This window comes from Vidua chalybeata, chromosome 1 (assembly GCF_026979565.1).
Source record: "Vidua chalybeata isolate OUT-0048 chromosome 1, bVidCha1 merged haplotype, whole genome shotgun sequence".
In the NCBI taxonomy this organism is placed as follows: Eukaryota; Metazoa; Chordata; class Aves; order Passeriformes; family Viduidae; genus Vidua; species Vidua chalybeata.
In genome coordinates, this window is record NC_071530.1 from 21,258,171 (window position 1) to 21,279,345 (window position 21,175).

Below are 21,175 nucleotides of genomic sequence, written 5' to 3' on the forward strand. Positions count from 1 at the left end.
AACTTTAGGGCACCTCAGTGAGAGATTAAATTTGTAGGTATACAAACTTCAGTCTTAGAGGCCAACTGAAGCACTGGCAGTGTTTGGGAGCAGATCGTGGGAAATCCGTGAGGCAGTGGGGCAGAAGCTTTGCTTTGCACAGCTGTGTAAAGACTTGCCATAATAGCTGTCTGGAGCAGCAATCTCCGTGCTGGAGGAAACATGAGGAGCGCCTGTTCTCCCTCCCTTAGGACGCGTAATGCTCAGCAGAGATCGGGAAGGGAGGAGTGACTGCTGTGCCCTTGTGTTCTGCCTCCGCTGGCCTGAAGGAAAGCAAGCCGAGAGATGCTCTTAGGGAAGATGCAAACCACGCCAGTGAGAAAGCCCGCAGGGAAAGTACCCTGCCCCCGGCAGAATGTCCCCAGTGCTACCCTAGCCATTCTCCGCACGGGGCGGGGCGGGAGGCACCGTGCCCGGTCTCAGCCCTCAATGCCACGATTTCCAACCCAGAGTTCACCGTTCCTGTGCAGTTTGCTATAGCATTTAAAAAAGCTATTTTGTATTAAAACCAGTAGATGGGTGCATTTGTTGTTGCTTTGTGGTTGGTTGGTTCGTTTTGTTTTTGAAATTAGCTTTAAATACTCCAGCAGCGGCAGGGGCCCGGCCGGAGGTCACGCGTGGCGGCAGGGTCGCGGGGGACCCTGCGACCCGGCTCGTCCCAGCCGAGCGAAGAGCAGGTCACCGTGCCCGCTTTCCCCCTCGTCCCTCCCGCTGGCTGCGGTGGGAGGCGAGCGGGGCCGGCACGGCTGGGGAGGCCATTTTGCAGCCGTTAAGGGAGGGAGAGCGGGCGGCGGGCGCGGGCGGCGGGACCCGGCCCCCCGCGGCAGGTGAGCGCGGCAGGTGAGCGCGGCTGCGGCGGGCGCGGGGCCGGCCCGGCTCCGCTGCCCCGTGGGACGCGCGGCCGCCCCGGGCGGGCCGAGGGCAGCACCGGCGCTGCCGAGGAGCCCCGCGGCGGGGCAGGGCGGGGCGCGGGCGGCAGGGGGCGCTGCGCCGCCGGGCGCGGGCAGGGCAGGGGGTGCCGCCAAGGGTTAAGGGGCGGGCGGGGAGCCGGGGCCGCTCCCGCGGGGAGAGCGGGGGGATAAACGGGAGCGGAATTAAAGAATAAACGCGAGCGGACAGGCAGCGGGGCCGCGGAGCTCTCCCGCCTCCCCTTCCTTCCTGCTCGCCTCCGCCGCCCGCCTGCCCGGGGGGACAGCGCGGGACGCGGAGCCGGGGCGCAGCGGCGGGACGACAATGCAGCAGGCGGAGAAAGCAGGAGGGGCAGCGCACGGCAACATGGAGGGAGGCGCGGAGCGGGCCAGCCCCTGATGCGGCTCTTTCTCCTCCTCCTCCGGGCAGCGGCTCCGGCGGCGATTCTCTCCCTGGCGGCGGCCGGCGGCGGCGGGTGGAAATGAGCAGGTCGGCGGCGCTTCTCCTCTGCCTGCTGGGCTGCAACGTGTGGAAGGCGGTGACCAAAACCTTAGGGGCGCCCGAGGCGGCTCAAGGTCGGTGCGGGATGGGCGGCGGGACCGGCCCGCTTTGTGCGGCGGTCCCCGGGGCGGCGGGGGCTGCATTGTGCGAGGGGCCGGACCGAGGGTACGGCGGGGAAGCGGATCGGTGATGTGAGACCTCTCCTGCCTTCCCCCGGCCGCCGCAGACCGCGCAGCCCGGAGAAGCGGGGGCAGCCCCGCGGCTGGAGAGCTTTTGTTACTGGCAGGGGCAGGGGCTGCGCTGGCTTCATTGTGCTGCCCCCTCCGTTCCTCCCTCCGTCCCTCGGCGCCGCAGGAGCTGTTGCATTGCGTCCTTTTCCCCCGGTTTCCCGTCTCCTCACCGTGCCCGCTGCAGGGCCCGACGCGGCGGTGAGAGGCGGGTGAGGGGCACCGGCGGCCTCAGGCCGTGCGGGGCGGCCAGGCTGGGGTTCGCCCCCTGGGCTGACGGCGCGGCTCGGCCGCGGCCCCGGGACGTTTCCGGGCCTCCGCCGGGCCTTTTGTTCGGCGCGGTGGCTCCCGCCGGCCGGGCGGGGTCTGTCACCGCTGCCCCTGGGCAGCCGGGCAGAGACGCTCCCCGGCCGGGTAGGGTCGTTCTCCGCCTTCACCCGGGCGGGCGCAGAAGCCGCAGCGAGCCAGTGCCCGAGCGCCCGGGGGCACCTGGAGCAGCTCCTGATGCTCCTGTGCCGGGCTGCGGATCCTGCCCTGGGCTGCGCCAGCCTGATCTTCACCTGTGCTGTGGTGTGGCAGCCCCTCGGCCGGCGAGGTGCACCTGCCCTCCAGCCCTCCCCCCGCCGTGTGGAATCTCGGTGAGGGGGGAAACACCGCCGTGCCCTCCTCGCCCTTGGCCTTGCGTTTGGTGGCAGGAAGGCAAGCCCTCCGTCGGGCTCCAGTAGGGATCCTGCGGCGTCATCGCGCCTGCTGGGACCACGGGTATGTCAGGATGCAGAAAACTTGTGTACATAGGGGTACAAGACGTGTTAGAAGGAAATGCATACTCCCCTGTGGTCAGCGTTGGCCTTGTGGTATGTATTGTCAAATGGCTAAATGTGTCATCTGGGACGAGCAATCATGTACTGGCTGAGCCTCCATGGCAGCAGGCTGGCAGCATCCTTCCCACTGCGCTGGGGTGGATGTGCACCATGTGAAGGGTCTGGTTATGTCCTATTTCCTCAGAGCTTTCCTTATCTCACACAGGTTGTAACGACCAATAAACGATGCTTACTGCAAGAAATAAAACATTGAAAGTAACCTTTTTGATTTCCTTCTTTCATGGCTGGATTTAGGTGCCCTAAGTCGAATCTGGGTGGGCATGTGTTCACACACAGAGTAGTCAAAAGGCAGAGGTGTCTTGTAGGAAAACCTACCATGCCAGGCAATCTGACATCAAATGTAATACCAGTTTCTGCTTTTTTTAAAGGACAAAAAAATAGCTGTTCTGTAGTAAGAACCACTAACTAAAACTCAGAGGCCACTAAACTTGAGATACACTGAATTTATTGATATGCCAGAAAACCAGAGCTGTGTGTGGCCAATGAAGCTAGCACTTCAGATACCAAGGTAATATCAAAATCGACTATAATTTTTGTATCATATGGAAAATCTCCTTCATGTAATCAAAGTGGTGAGGTATTGGCAGAATTGGTGCCTTTCAACTCGTCTTCTATTGTCAGGCTCAATTCAGATGGCATGGGAAGGCTTGTCTGTAGCTGCTACATCTACATCAAGACTGATGGCTGACTATTTGAGTAATAACAGCTATGTCAGTGAGTTGAGAATATCTTTATTGAAATAGAAATGTCTAATTTTGTCTTCCATGTAAGAACATCTGAGTTTTCATAATACCACTTTCCAAAGCCTGATTAGAAGCCCAGTCTTTATTCTTTGGACATGTACATTGGTACAAGGGGATATGTAGAGCTGATCTCGTATCAAAGTGTATTCTGCTTCCTAATTACCACCTCCTTACTGTGAATCTTTTTTTGAAAGTTTATGTGATGCCAGCTTGTAGCCTTGAATAACTTCCTGGTTGTCGGGTGTGATGATTTTCTAGGGAAAAGAGTTTTAGTACTAGGTACATTCCCAGTTTTTATACACACAGCACAGTAAGTGCTAAATCGTTGTAAAACCTAAACTAACTGGTTTTTCCTCTTGCCCTTTTAGTACCATGGTCACAGTTATAGGTACAAGTAAAGGGCCATCCGCCAAGGTTCAGGGATGTTTGCACATGACTGTCTTTTCCTTTGTGGCTGTGAATGGACTAGTTAAAAACCAAGTGATTGAAATAAAGGTAGAGGTTAGAAAGCCGGAGCATGCCATTAGGGAATAAATGCTTCAGCTGCAGTATTTGTTGTTGGATGGGTTACATGAGACTGGGGTGGAGAACCCTCCTCATGGTGGGACAGATCAAATGAGACTTGGTTAAGATGTTCCATGTCTGTGTTAACAAGCCAAATATATAGGTCTTGGATTTGGAGCTTTTTGAAGGTGGCATTTGTAGTCAGTGTTCTGATTAGGAAAGGAAGAGGAGGGATGCTTTGGATCAAGCATTTCTCTCCTTTATTGGTCTCAGACATATGTTCAGACAGTCTCAGCTTCAAATTCTCCTCAGCCAGACTGATTACGTAATTTGTGAATATGGAAGTACTGTTTATTAAGCTCTGCACTTAGCACTGTATTTAGAAAATGGAATTAATTTTTTATGCAGATCTCTTGTGGCCTCTGAAGGTCACAGAGGTACCCTCTAAGTCTCAGTAACGAACTTGCTTTAATTGGGTAAAATTCTTGCAGATGCCTTCGCTTTTGTCAGTGTTGATACTTGGAACCCCAGCATCGAGTCTGTTAGATGTCCATGAAGGTACCCTTTAGAACCTTTACCACTGTAACTTCTCTCAAGTATGTAAAACCTGACAGGTATTTCAGATGAGATGACAGGTATTTTAGATGAGGATTAAATTATGGTTTTGTGGGGTTTTTGTTTGGTTTTGGTTGGGTTTTCTAATTGTTCTAACAGGTATTCCAGAACTTCAGTTTCTTCTAGTGCTGAAATTAATGTGTGCAAATATTAAAAGAAACAAATAAGCCTCCAAACTAGCCCTTAAGCTGAATTCCTATTGGCACTGGTTATTTGTTTGGTGAGTACACAAAATATACGGTGCATGTTTTTTCATATTAACAAGTCTTGTGTAAAACCTAACAACAGACCTCTGGCAAATAGGAATTTAAGAGTTATATGAAGATGTAACATTAACCCAGGGAAAATGTAAGCATAATCAGTGTAATTTGGGAAGGGATTAAATTTCTTTATCGCCTGTAAACTTCGCTTTTCAGTAGAAGATGAGGATCATTCATTTGTAGCTGCTAGGGTGGTCTTTTTAGAGAAATCCTAGAATATTCTGTTTTAGTGCTGAAATCTGGCATTGTATTTGTCTGCTGGAGTGTGTATGGTTTTAGCTTGTATTTCAGTTGGTCTTCCTATTTTATTAGTTGTTCAAAATTAAGAAGTTATGAATAACAAAATAACATTTGAGTAATAAATAGCACCCAATTCAAATACTAGCCTACCAGTAGACAAATATGCTCAGGATATCCCACCTTCACAATCCCAGAATGAGATTAGGTAGATAATTGTTTTCCAGTATGATGGTAAATAAAAATTCAGATGCTGCTGCTTAGTCAGAATCTGCAGTGTTTTTTCCCCTCTGTGTGTATGGAGGACACGAAGGTTGATGCTTGGGTGCTCCTTTTTGGAATTGCCTTCCTGCAAGCTTCCATTCCATTACTTTGTAGAAGCTAACTTCACATCTTCAATTTGTCAGCTAATTTCAGCGGGACATTCTGCAAAGTCTGCTTTTCTGGACAGCACAGTAACAGCTCTGAGAAGACCCTCCAGTTCTGGGTTGGGTTTTTTTTTTTGTTTGTTTATTTTTAAACTGATTATCCCATGCTTGCAGTTAGAGCAATTATGCTAAAGTTCAGATGATGCAGAAATAGTCTTTATAGTCTTTCTCTCCTTTTGCACTGCCTTACTACTGTCTCTTCTCATTCAGTTGCAAATTACTAATGACCATCAAATCCAAAGGTTTATTTCATTGCGACCACAAATGGACTCCTCAGAGTAGAAGCTAAATTGCTCTAAAGCAGTAAAAAAGACGTTGCTTTATTTTAGTGGAGGAGCCAGTTTACTCCATAGTAGATAGTGTTGTAAAATGTTAATGAAGATGAGGTGTTTATTGATTTTATCAATTATCAGATCCAGGTGAGCACTAGGTTTTGGTTGGGTTTTTTTTCATGTTTGTCTTGAAATGCTAATGCCTGCAAATGCCTAGTAACTGATTTCCCTCAGATGAACAAGTTACCTAGGTGATCTGAGGATTTAAAACTGCAGTCTTTTTCTCCTGAGCATTTGTGTTCACCCTTTTGTCTTGTAATATCTTGCACTAAGTGATTCAAGGTACCTTTAATAATGCATGTATGGACTCGTGAAGTGACAGATTCATATGCTGGCTTTCCCTATGGGTCCACTTGTGTTTTGTGTCTTTTTTGCCCACTTACGTCTTCAGATAGTGTTAATTGCCATGTGTTTCTCCCTCTCTCCTTATTTTTTGTCTTTTTTTTTTTAACACCGCACTGATGCCTTTTCCTGCTTGAGACTAAAACTGGGTTCATGAATCTTTTACGGATGGCTATGTCAACTTTTGGCTAAGTGAATGGTTTCAAATAAAAGTTTCTGGTACCAATGAAATGCAATTTTACAGTTTTTAATTGTAATGGTTAACAGAAGCTTGACTATATGTATTTGTGTGCTGCGGAGGAAGAAGAATTGTGCATTTAGTTTTTTTTTAAAATATCAGAAATCTCCAGAGATTTTGATAAATGGAGGAACAGAAATGTCACTCCACTTCCTCTTACTACAAACTTCAGATTAGTTCTTTACTTTTGTCTTCTGTGGACAAAGCCAGGCTTGGCACAGGAAGAAAATCAAGAAGAATATGTGTGTCAAGGAAATGCAACATTTTGGTCATGTCATTATAGGAATGTGCTGTACCTGGCAAGTTGGAGGTTGAGCTTAAATGGCATTTCTAAACAGCCCTGCTTGAAGTCTCACCACTGAAGAGCAGTGTGGTTAGGAGTGATGCTTCTATTCCACATCTCAAATGCCAGTACATTGGATCAATACAGTTTTGTGAACCTCAAGCTTATAATTCAAGGAGTGTTCTTCCAGTCAGCCAAAGGCAAACTAAGTAATCTCTCAGAAATACATGCAACTTGAAATCAAAACAATGCACTTTCAGTATTTCTCTTGGCTTATACATTCATTACCTTATGCAAGCTGCATTTTTTTAACATCAGTTTTCCTTTGCTCCAGTATATATATCTGTTCTGCCTTTAGATAGAAAGAAAGAAGGCAACTTCTGAGAGAACTGTGGTGTTCGTATTCTGTTTCTCCCACAGGTCCCAATGGTTTTATCATATACATGCCAGGGAACAAAAATAAGGGAGGCAAGAAGTGTGTGTAAATGGTTTTATTTACTAGAAAAAAATCAGTGTAATGATACTAATGTAATACATGTTAATAATGTACACTAAAACATTTTGTTTTAGGAAGTGCCAGAGAGAACTGAGTGTTTTTTTTTTTTTTTCCTTCAGAAATTCCAGAAACGTTATTCTAAAGGCTGGTTTGCATTAAGCTTTCAGTTAATGTAATATCTGGCTTGCTGTGCATGGGTAATAAGCATTATACACATGCTTTTTACAAATACCATTTTTAGTTTTATTAGAAACTGGAAAATACATATGTACTTTTTATACAGAGGCATAAGAATATGAACATACTGTATTTTTTTGTTGCTTTTTCTAAATGCATTGAATCTTCCACTTAAAATAGTAAGACAGAATCACAGTTGACATAATGGCATGTCTGAGCCCTTGAAAGGAGTATTTTTAAGTATATTCCAACATAGAGCAGCATTTTCATTTCTGTAAAATGCTGATGTTCTGATTCAGATGTACCCATGCCACTCCTGCTACCTTGAAGAGCAACAGATCTTGAGGAAAAACTGAAGGAAAAATTCATTTATGTACAGTATAGTCTCTAAATTTGACTCCCTATTACTTAGGGTGTTACTAGTTACTTGGGGATTGGGTATATTTAAACAGAGCTGCAGTGGGTATAAAAGTATGTTTTGAGTACAAGTAGTTTATGCAGGCAGGGGACAAAAGTCCCTGGAAATCCAACACCAAAGCATCTTTTAATTGTTTCTACTCTTACTTTTTGCAGTTCTGTGAGCTGTCGCCACCTGTGCCATTCAGTGGCAGCATCCTAGGGAGTGAATTCCTGTCTCTGTTCATTTTCTTACACCTCATGCATTGGCAGGTGAAGCCTCCCTGTTGCTGTGAGTGGGAACTGCACCATGGCAAACTGCTGCTGTTGTGGGTGCTTTTCAGATGGAGAGGCAAGAGCGTGTAACAGTATAGAGGGCACCACTTGGGCCTTGCTGGATTTGCAGTCACTTGAAGGAGCCACCCTCAGCCTCTCTGCCCTGAGGGCTTTGAGGAGACACAGTGGCAGCTGGAGTTAGCAGAGAGGAAATGGAGCACAGAGCAGAAGCCAAGGGGAAGGAAGTAGCAGCATCCTTTCAACTTGGGGACAACAAAGAAGCTGAATCCAATGAGGTGCATAATGCTTCCAGTTAGTTGTAGCTGCAGGAGTGCTGAGGGCTGCTGTACTATGTGGTAGGTATAATACAATAATAGTGTTCAGCAGTAAAGAGGAGCTCACCATGACAGTCAATGAATGCTGAGATAAATAAGAGGTGGAAGTAGATAAAGTACTCCTGCTTTGTTAAAGAAAACAGAGCCCTTCTTCCTGCATTGATGAATAGAAGTGATAGTGGTATTGGGTTCTTCCTCTTGTTTCATCCCACCTTTGTGATTGTCATTATTGAAACATGGTGTCTCTTATCCTTTATAAGCAAAGGCATATACTAACACAACAGCAGGTATTTCTCAGGTGATTTTGAGAGACTTGCTAAGAAAACAGCACCAAATTAAGGTAAAAGCTGCATTTTTACTGCTACTGCAAGGAAATTAATGTATCAGCAGTTTTGTCCAGCTCTCTTGCTCTTCACGATATTGTGAAAAGTTGTGAAAGGTTAAGATCCAAATATCTCATATTGCAGTCTGTACATATCAAGTACTCCTCATGTGAGGGATATGCAGTTTGCATCCAGGATGGGAGGCATCTCGTCTGACTTGGGCGTCTGCAGTCTTCAAGTGTCTGCATTGTAGTGAGTTGCCCAAGTCCTTTTACAGACAAGAAGATATAATCTCACCTAATGGAGCCAAGTATCATTCCTGTCACCTGGAGTAAGCACATTTGGGTTGATGAATATCCACTGTGTGAATCTTCAGTGACTAGCATGGCAGCCTACACAACACTTATTTGAATTCCCATTTAGTCAGATGAATCCTTCCTCACTGTTGCCTCCCTCCGTGTTGCCCTCTGGCTTGGCCTTGAGCTATTGCATATATACAGTGTAATAAACTATGTGAAGGAACACACTCTTGGATTACCTGGCTGGGTTATGTGCTTTTCAAGACTCAAACAAGGGTTATTGTCTATTTACATTTCTAAACCATTTGTCTTTGTAGCATTATGCTTATGAACCTAAGTGTTTCACTCCCAAGAGTAAATAAACAGAAAAGTTTAGAAACAAGTAAGGAGGCTTGTAGAGTTGTTTGGACTTGCCTATGTATTTTTGCCATGTTTTTAATTAGCTTTGTATTCCCAGGGGTTGATTTATTCTGAATTAAATTGCATCGTTACTCTCATCTTTGTTTTCTCACACTGGCATTTGTGTAGCAATGTGGTAAACCAGATCAAGGAAATTATCCAAATGAAAACTCCTGTTTGCATCAGCTCAGTCTTCACCTGGGTCATTTTCCTGACTGGATTCATCAGAAATGACACAAATGCTCTTGCTGGTGCAGTGGAAAGGGCTGGAAGGAGCTGGTAAGGGAAAACAAGGACTTCATGGCAGCAGTGCCAGTTGATGCAGGATTACATTTTTTTGTAGAACTAAAGCATAAGACCTAAGGGACAGCATTTAGAAAGGTAACTGTTCTAGAAGTTACTACTTAAAGGAAACTGCTCTTATCTAGACGTATGATACCATCCCACTGCTCAAAGTAAAAGCATAAAGAATTTTTTGAAAAACCAATTTGCTTACAGTAGGAGAAAAACTTCATTATACAGTTAATACTGGCAGACCTGGATGTGGATGCTGGCAGATGATTTGAGGCACTTTCAGTTGCACCCATCTCTTGTCAGAACAGGTTTTTGTCCCTGCCCAGGATTTCCAGTTTTTACCCTGCATGGAAATTTAAACAGACTTCCATCCGCAGTTACAGCTCAAGTGTACTGTGACATGTACAGTGACGACTCAAGTGCTCACAAGTGTTTCTCCCATTTGTAGGGGAACAGGTGAGTTAGTACCTGAGTCATCTTTTCTCTGGATGTTCTAAAGGGCTTGAGATGAAATTATGCATTTTAGTTTATTTGAATGCTAAAGAAACATGGGGGCAGTACTGGCATTTACCATAGTCTTCTGGCAGAGTAAGTTTTGCCAGCAAGTTGTCAGCACAGGATTTGACATGATTGGCACATGATGCCTGCTAGTGTCTGGTCACTCCTCCCTGTCTGCCAGCCAGAGTGATTCCCACCTTCCTTCAGATAATTGCCTTACTTTCCTTAGCTGCTGCACTTTTGCATTGATGTCTCCAAGACTAGAGTGTCAGCTGAGAGATAAGAACTATTAACTCTTTATTCTACCCTTCCTCCTTCTGTCCCTGTGTTGGCCCTCTCATCCTGAAAGGCTTGGTTTATTTTTAATGATGACAGGCAGGAAAGTGTGCTAGGGAGTGTTCATGGCCTTTTCTTGTTTCTGTTTGAATTGGGCAAGCATTTCTAGAGAAATAAATGTATCCAGGAGCTCTGGAGACAGGACTGATGGTCTGCAGGGGATGAGGTGGACAAGGGCGGGGGGGGGGGGGGGATAAACTTGTCCAGGCTTTGCATTATGTTTGCAGAATGAGAACCATCAGCTCAAGATGAGAGCTTTCTTTACTTCTCTCTGCATTGTGGTCCTGGCAAGTTTTGAAATGTGCTGAGTGTGCTGTGTGCTGACCTGGACAAATATTACAGCAGTTAAAAAGGCTACTTGGGGTAATAACATTGACAGACACAGTGAAGCACAACGATATACTTATCTCTTATCTTTATTGCTATTACCCAGAATATTCTTGCAGCATTCACAGTTTATTTCAGCATTTGAAGTCCTGGGATGTAACTTAAGCTTGGGCCAGTCTCTAGGTTCATGATGTATGATTTACAGGAGCCAGGAACACATGTTTGAAATGAGAGCTGGGTTTTCGTTGTTTTGTGGTGAACCTGTGTGTGGGGGCTGTTACATTTTCATTTTCTTCAAAAGTTAACTGTCCTATAAGAACAAAGGAATTTTTATTTCATTCTTTAGTATACTGCTAGTTAAAACTTTTTAGAGGGAACTACGGCATTAAACTTAGTCAATGTAAATATTGTTGTTAGCATGTTACGTGAAAATTAAATATACAGTTGCTTCAAGCAGCCTGAAGCAGTAGGAGCTAGAACTTAAAATGGGATGAATTTCCAGTTTGCTTATTGCTGTAAGCTATAACTGCAGTGGGCTTTAGAATATTAAATTAGTAGAAGTACTTTAAAAATCAGTTGTTGAAGGAAGAGAATCTGCCGTACTAAAGTTCTTGTTGAAAACCATTCGTTTTTCCAGAAATTTGATAAGGCCCTCCTTCTTGAGGTCGGATATGAATACTTACCTGCTCTTTGAAGCTTTAGCTCAGCCAAAACTACGTGCCATTCTTTAGCTGTGTTCAGTGTCTTGGTGAAGATGTTGTTTTAATTAGTAATTTTATCTGTATGTAATCTCTCAGTGAATCTTGGAGGGTTTTTTTCATTTGTTTGAGGTTTTTTTTAAGGCATTTCTGCATAAAGAGTTGAGTGAGCCCTCTCAGCTGATGTTGTCATTAGAGAGGGGGTCAGTAATGTCATGTCTCAAGATTTTTTATGCACAGAAAAATAATCTTGAGTTTTGAGGGGTGAGGGGCTAGGCAAACAGTCGAGGAGTTTTTGTGGTGGACTCCTAGAAAGGTGATGGTTATTCCTATGTGCAAGTTAATGCATGCTTTGAAGTGTACTTTAAACTGGTGAAAAATTTTTTTAAAAAAATGCATATGAGCTCTCAAGTTATAACTCGTTAATATGTGATAGACCTTAGGAGGACCTGTAGGACCTGAAGAGTGGTAGAGAATCTTTGCTTACCATAGATGATTGGACATAAACAAAGATGCTTTTTAATTTCTGATGCATTTGAGGATCAAGTTGTGCATCAGTTAGCTGCTCAGGGTTATCAAATGTCATCTTCCCTTACCCCAGCCGGATTGCAGGGGGAAAAATATTAAAGCTTAAATTCTTCTGGCCAAGCTCTCTCATGTACTCTGTGTGCCTGTGATGATGTTAGCATTTCCAAGAAGGAATATAGTGAATGGGGGGGAAAGTAAATGAGCGGCACTGTTTCCTTAGCATGATGATGACATGGGGCAGAAAATCCCATGCCTCACTGTAACTTCATGCCATTCTGTCTAATGCTGTACAGGATAACAGCTAGTAAGGATATACTCAAAACAGTCCATCCTGACAGAGCCTTGGTGCATCATGGGACTGGCTTTAAACAAATGGTATCTGACATTATTGGGTTGCAGATCATTGCTTACTTTCTGGTATGTCTTTGTGGAGATAGTAAAATGCTGCCTTCATTACTCCAAATATTATAATTCTGGATAGCTTTTAACAGCCTAAAGGCTTTGAAGGCGATGGGAATGTTTGCCAAAAAGAACAGCATTTCTCTTCCTGAGTTCAATCTTCTAAGTTATTCTTACAGCTTCTTGAGTGTATAATGAAAGTAATAAAAGTTCAAATGAATAAAAGAGTGTATCCTCCTTGGAAAAGAAAGGCTTGTTGCTTGTTCTCTAGTCACAGGATGAGTAGGGTATGTCTGCTGTGCATAAAATAAGGTCAGGAGTAAAGAGAAAGTGCAGTGACCATGACAATACACTGTCTAGGTCAGGGCTGGGAAGTAAATCAAGCCCACACAAGAGTTTGTTCTTAATTCATGCCATTTTTGCTTCAGTGGTTAAGGAACTTTTAATGAATTAAGTGATACTTAGTAATGAAGCTTCTGCTTGGACCCTTGTGAAATAATGTTCAGATTTATTCCGTCTCTTCTTGCAGTTCCATGCTTTTCTTTGACACACTTGCATGAGTGTAAAGGGTAAAGCCAGAAATTTGCCTGGCAGTGGGCAGCACAGTGGTGTGTCAGCAGTCCGGGCTTGCTTTCAGCCTTCTGGGAATGCGGAGAGCCCCCACCTGTTATACTGATATTTAAATCTGAGGGGTTTTTTTTATATATACAGCAACTTGTCCCCAAAATGAATGGCAAGCTTTTTTTTTTTTTCCTGAATATAGGTATGTAAAGAAACTAAGAAGATTTTAAAAAAGGGGGCAAAAATAAAAAGCATAAAGGTGATAGGAAGGCATGAAAGTTCCTATATAGGAAATGAAGTTTGAATGGATTCCAGCTATGATTACTAAGATCCTGCTTCCTTTTATTCTTCACTTTCCTTCACCTTCCCTTTCCTTCTGAGTTGAGCTTAGTTTTTAGCTTTATTTCATTTTGACAGAAGTTAACCTACATTTTAAAATACAGTCTTGTAAACAAATTTGTATTTCAAACATACTCACAGAACTTGATGTTGCAGATAACATCAGAATCTTATTTCATGCTCTGAAGCAGCAGGAGGATAAAACACCTCAAATTCAAGGTGCTTTTAAAAAGTCAATACTTGTCTGTAGTTACAACGCAGAAAATACCATAGGAAGCAATTATTTTAATTCAGAGAGTGAGACAACACTGATAAATGTTGATTTCAGGAATTTTGCTGATAACCAATTGTATTTTTCAGTGTTCTCCATGCTTACAGTATAATATTAAGTTTAATATTTTTGCTACTTTACACCCAAACTGATGACCTCTGATTTTGTGAGATAGCTCTGAATTCAGTGGACCTCACCCGAGGGCAAAATAAAAAACAATGTGTTTTGTACCACCTTAAAAAGAACAGGGAAAAATAAAAGAACTTAATTGTAAGTCTATTAATCCCTTTCCTTGTCATGAATTATTCATGTATTAGTGTGATTGGTTTCGTTTGGGGGGGGGTTCTAAGCCTTGTAAAGAGTAAAACAAATATGAGCATGAAAATTAGTATTGCTATAATACAGTAATACAGTATTGCTAGAGTACCTAGTTATCTTCACACCTTTGTTTGTCTTAATTACCAGGTTTCCGAGACAAAAACTGTGAGTCAGTAGGATTAGTTTTTTTGAGTGACTCTTGAAAAAGTATGTATTTGTTTGTTGGAATCATGTCTTCTTATTTCTGCTAAGAAACTGGGATGGCTGCAGTTGGTTGGAGACCTCAGCATTCATGCACACATGTGCAGATGTGCACATATGCTTGTCTTGTAAGGCCATATGGTATGAATCAAAGCTTACCTCACAGTAGTAAAACTGTAATGCATTTTCCACCATTTTCAGTTATGTGTTCATGGCATGATACTCTGTACTTTGAACAACTTACAGAGATTGTCCTTTGTATGTGGTCATTATTCTGTGAAATTAATGTGTTCTCCAGGATACATAGCTTCAATTTTGTCCTTGGATTCCTGTGGATATTTCAATAACACCAGAAGTTGTGTCATCTTTTCTGCTCACTGGTTTTGTTCAAAGCAGTTTTAGCTTGCACATGCATACAGATGTGTTTGTTCCTTCTTGTTCATGGCAGGTAGATCTGCAACAACTGCTTGCTAGCAGATAGAAAGCATGTGAACTAATTGAGTGGATGAATATATGTACTCCCTTGTTCAGGATTTTTAAACAATCTGAGACCTCTAATTAAACATTGCTGGCTCCTGGTTGATTTTTTTTTTCCCTGCAGTTTTCATGGTATCTCATACTATTATTGTGAGTTCTTAGAAATTTCCAATTTTATCAGAAAAAGTCAACTTTAGTATTAGATCTTTATATATTTTATGTAAAACTATAGCACTTAGAATTTTTTCTCTCATTCTAATAGCTCAAGACAGTTCAGCCTTTAGCTTGTGATAGTGCTTTTGATACTATTAAAAATATCCTTTCTAGACACACAAATACACTTACCATTAAAATGGAGAACTGACCTACTGTTTATATTTTTATCTGTATTAAGATAAGTAGGGTGGTTAAGATACCCTAAATATTGACCAGATGCTGAATCAGATGTCTTACTCTGTAAATGACTGAAATGACTCTGTAAATTACTGAAAATCAGTACTGGTAGATTTTTCTCTTTGGTAGTCATAGTAGGTCCTTGGGTTCTAACTGTTCTATATAGTTATTTGTAACTGATATGCTGTCATTTTTCTCTAGCAGGAATATCAAACAACAACAACAAAAAAAGATACATGTTTAGGTAACATGACATGATATGTCTTGTACATTGGGGTTTTTTTTTTTGTTTTTTTTTTGTTTTTTTGGTTTTTTTTGTGGGGTTTATTTGGTTTTTTTTTTTGGTTTTTTTGTTTTTTTTTTTTTTTAATGGTTTGTAAGCACTCTGAGCATCCCTTTAGAATATGTCTGGTAGTTGAATCTTCTGCCACATTTGTAATTTCTGACAACAGGACTTCAATCACCAGCAGTTCTGGTGTAGATAATCAGCTTGTGGAGTGGCCAGTAATTCTTCACATAGTCAGGATGACCTTGACTTTCAGAGGAGATGAACATGTGTCATCCTCAGTGTGCTGCTGTGTTGCCATAGAGCAAGGAGCATGCTCAGGCCAAAGTACAAAGGAGATTAATAGTTATCAGGTAATTTTGCTAAGAGTTGCTTAGTTATTTCCTGATTCTTTTTTTCTGGAGGTTGTGCAGACACATCCTTTTGTCGATTCTGGAGACATTATATGAATTGTCAGGTTCACGTGAACTTGCCTCTGACCTGTGTTTCCAACAGAAAACTATTGCTGTGCATTGCTGAAGTTTTCTTACCTGGATGTTAACTTGAAGAATCATAGAATCATTTAGAAAAGACCTTTAAGATCACCTAGTACAACAGTCCATCACTAAATCATGTCTTTAAGTGTCACATCTCATGAAGGAGTTAAGTTGTGTTCCTTCTAATAACTCTAAGTCTCTGACAACTTGGCAGTGTTTCAGCTTGTTCCAGTTGCTTGAAGTACAACTGCATTTTAGCTTCTGAAGGATTCTAATCCATGTGTCTGGTTCCTTTCCCAGATTCTTAATCCCCATCAGAAGAGACTGAGAAGGATTTGGTTGCTCAGTACTTCCTGATGCTCATTGTGAGAGATGCTCAGTGTGTAGGTGGAATGAGGCATTTTGCTGGCCTTCAGTACCACAGAGGGATGTGCAGAGATGAGGCTGTAGTGAGCACTGTGTTTCTTTGTTGTTCATACTTGAGGGAAGCTTGGTTATCTTGACAGCCATGGCAGTATCTGATGGCTACCAACTGCTGTTGTGTTGGCCAGTCCTTTGTGTTCTTGACATGATGCATCCAGACTTAGGTGGTCTGTTGTGTTGGCTTTCTGTCAACTGAGGATCCTAAACTGCAACTTCTTCAGCGTGGGCTGGTATGACTGAATGTAGAGCAGTGAGCAGGCTGTGCTCCTATTCTTCACCCTCATCCATGCCCCACTGCTGCTGCTTTTTGGGAAAAGCATCCAGATTGTATGGATCTACAATAAATAAAAGGATGATTCTTATGAACATTTTGTGAACTCATTGGGGAAAATGAAGAAACATTCATCTTACTGGCTCCTGTTCAGAAGAATGGTGGCTGCTGTGCAGTTGTTTTTGCCTTGCTGTGTGAGCTTGGAACAGATGTCTTATTGTTTTGCTCTCAGTGCTTGGAGATGCTGGGCTTTCCCTGCTTACCACTCTTGTAACTTCTTGGTTGAGTGTTAGATATCTGTAGATAGCAGTAGTGCATGAGGGCCTCAAGCTTGTGACTGGGGTTCTGCTGGGCTGTAATCTGTCAAGGTGTTGTGGCTTCTAATGTTTTCCATTGCCAGGGAGCTAAATACTAGAAGTTCTGCTTTGAGACCCCTTCTAATGTTGTAAGCTGTGCAATAGAAGAAAGCAAGTAATGTAGAAACAGGAAACAAGTTCATCTGAAAATGCAAATAGTTGAAAGAGGTAAACACAGTAGAAAACATGAAAGGTACATACTGGTGTCTTACTGGCTTTGGCTGCTTGTTCTAAGCTGGTAAGTGAAGAAGGTCTTATTTGCTAAAAGCTGGCATGCTCGGGAACGCTTCAGAGTTGCTGTCCTGCGGTACCGAGTATGAGCTGGAGGGCAGTTTACTAGCTCATGTTGATAGCTTGGACTTAATGGAAGTGGATACTAATAGAGGAAGTAAACTTAGTGCAAGGTTATGAAATGATGGGGTAGCATTTTATCTATCTTGAAATGCTAACTTCTTTATTCAATTCTCACTGGATCTCTCTTTGAGAGAGGGTTTGTATTGCCCAGATATAAGGACTTGATGTAGTGACGGGATGTTTGTATGATGGAATAGCTTTTCTCAATAGGTGTGGAAAAGATGAGCTTATGGGAAAAAGGGCATTTGTTTAAAGGATTATAAACATAAGCATTTATTTTTCTTACTTGTGCAAAACCTATTCTAGGTATTCTGGTTAAAGACAGTATCTGATTGCTGTGTGGCATTTGCGCAGCAAGTCTTGCAATGCAGATGTTGTCTCTGAGCTGAATTCACTGTGGCTGGGTTTTAGTGGTCTTTACTTTTGGTCTTTACTTTCTGAGCACCTTTAACAAGAAACCAGTGTGTTGTGTGCTTGAATACTGCCTCAAAGTGCTGCTTTTTAATAACAGTACTCAAGGTTTTATGCTCTTGTTTGTCCTTTTCACTGAGTAGTCATTGGCTCTGTCCTTGTCCCTTGTCCATACATATCTTCTCCCTCTAAGAAATCATACTGCTCTCTTCAGCCTAACCTGTCACTTCTATATAGGTCATGTCTGATTCTACATATTCTCTTAATTTTGATTTCTCTGTCTGTCTGGTCTCAACCAGCTCCTGGCTACTCCATAACTTATTAGAAGTGACAGATTTGGAGGAGGAGGTCCTCTGCTGTATCGTATCTCTGACTATTGTACTTATAGCAGATGATGGTGCTGTGACATTCCTCTGCTTGGGTGTTTTAAAAAAGTTCCAATGTGGAGGAACTGACATGCTCTGAAAATTGTAAAACCCAAAGGAGTTTAAAATAACAGCTGCAAAACAGCTTTAACTCCTTAATTTCTTTCTTGGTTTATATTATGAATGAGGAATAAAGTTAGTTTTGTTTTTTTTTAAATGAAAAAAAAATTGACCTTATTGTTAACTGTTAAGAAATCAGATGCTGACTTTTTATTGTGTGAGTCTTTAAAGAATTAAAACATGATAGCAAGGGTGTTAATCTAGTAAATGTCTTCTGGTCATGTTTTAAACCCAGCTTGAACAGACATGGATGTTTTTAATAGAAAGACAGATATTTAATTCCAAGAAATATACAGGTCTTATGCCAGAATAAATGCAATTTGTAATTTCTGGTTAATTTTTATTATTATTATTTTAGAATTATTTCCTTGGGGGCCATTTGCAGACTTTGGAACACTTAATAACTTTTGCTAATAGTCTCGAGATTTTGTGTGTTACGTAAACTTCAGATTTCCTTGCTCGTCATCTGTGTTTATTTGACTTTCTGAGAGCTATTATAGGCACCAGCAATAGCCTGTATTTGATTCTTGGATTACTGATTTTTTTATTTTTCAACTTTTTTTTCCCCACTGCTTTGATCTCATAAGTCTACCTTGTCGGCTTTGCTTTCAGCCTGGAGCAGGATAATTGTTACCTGCTGAACATGGAAAGCAAATTTTTGTGAGCTGAAAGTAAAGGGAAGCTGTCTCATTTCTCCTTTCTGGTGTGCAGAATGACTGCATGTTGTTCTCAGAGTGAGTAGCTTGGTCTGCATGGTTGCAGCTGGTGCTTGTATGTAGAGCAGAAGTGAGGGCTAGGTGAAATTCCTTAGTATTATATTGTTGATCATTCCAAATGGCCCTTCTGCCCTGCAATCTATGAGTGTAATGCTGCAGAAATTACAGGTGGTGCCCACAACTCACTTTGTAGGGAAAGATAATGAAGTACAGCAATATGTTAACTTACGTGTTTGATTAAAAATGTCTGGAGTGCAGTTCTGAATATGAATCATGAACCCTATGAAAGTGTAGGAATATGGTACTGGAACAGACTGGATTTTCATCTCTTTAGCAAGTACCTTGTAAGCATTTTTTTGAATCTTACTGGCCTCATCTTAAAATTGAGTTCTGCTTGACTTCACCATTATGAGTCAGAGGATGTTTCCAAGCATTTCACTTGAAATATTAGTTATTAGTAATATTGTGCAAATTTTTCAATACTTTTTATCTGCCAGAGCAACTGAAATATTAAAGTCCATGGAATACGGTATTTTGCTGGCCTTTACTGCCATGTGCATAGACAGGGTTGTAACCCAACAGCTTGATCCATCTAGTTGAGTTCAGTGAAAGTTGCAGTTGCACAAATACCCAGTTAAAATAAAAAAAGAGGTAAATTTAAAATTTACAAACTAAAGATTGGGTACATGGGTCATTACCAACAGAGATGCTGAAAACTACAGAACCACAAGTGTTCAGAAAAGAAATCAATTAGTTTTTATTCAGGTGGTAAGGTAGTTAGAACCTGATAATCCCTTATATTTTCTTTCACTAGTGTTATCCAAATGAATGTAGTATGCACATGGTCCTATTTGTTAGAACAATAACTTTTTAGACCACCTTGGAAAATTGAGAAAGAGAGAAGCTTGCAGACATGAAGATTTTATCTATTTCCCTGACAAAGTTGTTTTTTCAACTTCTATGTACCTCAGTACAATTGCTCTGACTTTAATTTTGTGAAGTTAATATTGAGATAAGTCGAAGGAGGGAAATAGGATGGGTAATATCCATCAAACAGGGGAATGGCATTGAAATAGTATGGAGATAGGATCACATAATGGTTGAGTTTGGAAGGTACCTCTAGTCCAATCTCCGTGCTTAGCCAGGACCACCTAGAGCTGGTGGCCCAGGACTATTTTCAGACAGCTTTTGAGTATCTCCATGGGTGGAGACTCCACAACCTACCTAAGCAGCTTGTGCCAGTGCTCAGTCACCCTCACAATGAAAGTGTTTCTTGATGTTCAGAGGGAACCTCCTTTATTTCAGTTGTTGCCCACTGCCTCTGTTCTATCACTGAGCACCAATGAAAGTGTGATTCCATCATCTTTCCAGTGAAATAGGAAGTGAGGAAAAACTGTGACATAGCATGATTATGCCACACTCAAAGCTGGTTTTTCTGAGTTGTACTTGGCTAGAAGGTGCTGCTACTGTTAAGACCAGAAAGAGTGGAAAGATTTCTGTGTTTGAGAGAATTGTCAAACTTTTACTAATTATTTTTTCAGTAGAAGGATACCTGTCTGGGAAATCAAGCAAATGTTTCCTCAAAATTAATTCTATACCACAGCCAAGAAGTATACAGTATGCCAGGTTATTTTAAGTAGCGTTGTATTGCTTTCAGAGCATTTGTTGTTAAAATATGGACAGCAATGATTCCAGTGAACTGCCAGAAAATGTGGATGTTTCACCTTTGCCTGTGGCCTCAGGAACACTGATTTCACTCTTCATCTGTCTATTCAGTGCTCTGGCTATGTAGAATTTAATATATACTGAGCTGTGGTAGTGCCCTGCTTGTATGCTTTTAGTGCCATATGTGTTGGCATCTATATTTTATTTGATAAGCAGTTTTAGAACATATTCCTTGTACTATTTCCTCCTTACATTTAAAATATTTCCATATTTTTGTTTCTGATCTAGCACAGTCAGCTTTGGATGTTGCAGCAGTTTACTGCAAGATCCCCATTCCACAGGTGGGATAACTCCAACTGGTTTTCAGCAAAACCATTGAGCAGTGTTGGTGCATGGAGTCACTGCCTGGCTGCACAGACAGGGATGAGGTGTGCTCACCTGGCACTCTGCAGTCCTTCAGCTGGAGGATTAATAACATTCAGATGAGGATGGTGCTGGGCAGTTTGAGCATGAGCATCTTTATCTGCTGCTGCTGTTTGTGGTTACACTGTTGCACACACCTTTGGTATCTGGGTGAACAGCCGTTCTCGCAGTATTTGATCCCAATCAAAAAGCTGTCTTTCTCTTTTGCTTAATCAGAGGTGAATGTTATTTACCTATACAGAAAAGATTGTCATAAGTAGCCTGACCTCACAGCTTGGTGAAGCCACGAGGGACTGGTTTTATTCTCTTGCTATCAGTTCATGCCACCTGGGCAGCTCCATTACATTCAGTTTTTTCCTCTTTTCCCAGAAAGGAGGCAGTAAGACAATTCAGGCCCTGAATACTCATCTAAACATCACTGTGTGATGA

At 42.3% G+C, this 21,175-nt stretch overlaps 1 protein-coding gene across 1 annotated transcript in view; it reads left to right on the plus strand.

Moving 5' to 3' along the window:
• Window positions 1-1,018: 1,018 nt before the first annotated feature.
• The window catches only part of FAM171A1 (family with sequence similarity 171 member A1), an 87,376-nt gene continuing 67,219 nt past the window's right edge, over window positions 1,019-21,175 (plus strand). Inside the window, exon 1 of the mRNA XM_053950495.1 lies at window positions 1,019-1,523. Within this exon, the coding sequence (XP_053806470.1) occupies window positions 1,430-1,523 (94 nt within the window). The 5' untranslated portion in view covers window positions 1,019-1,429. The remainder of the gene's footprint in view (window positions 1,524-21,175) is intronic.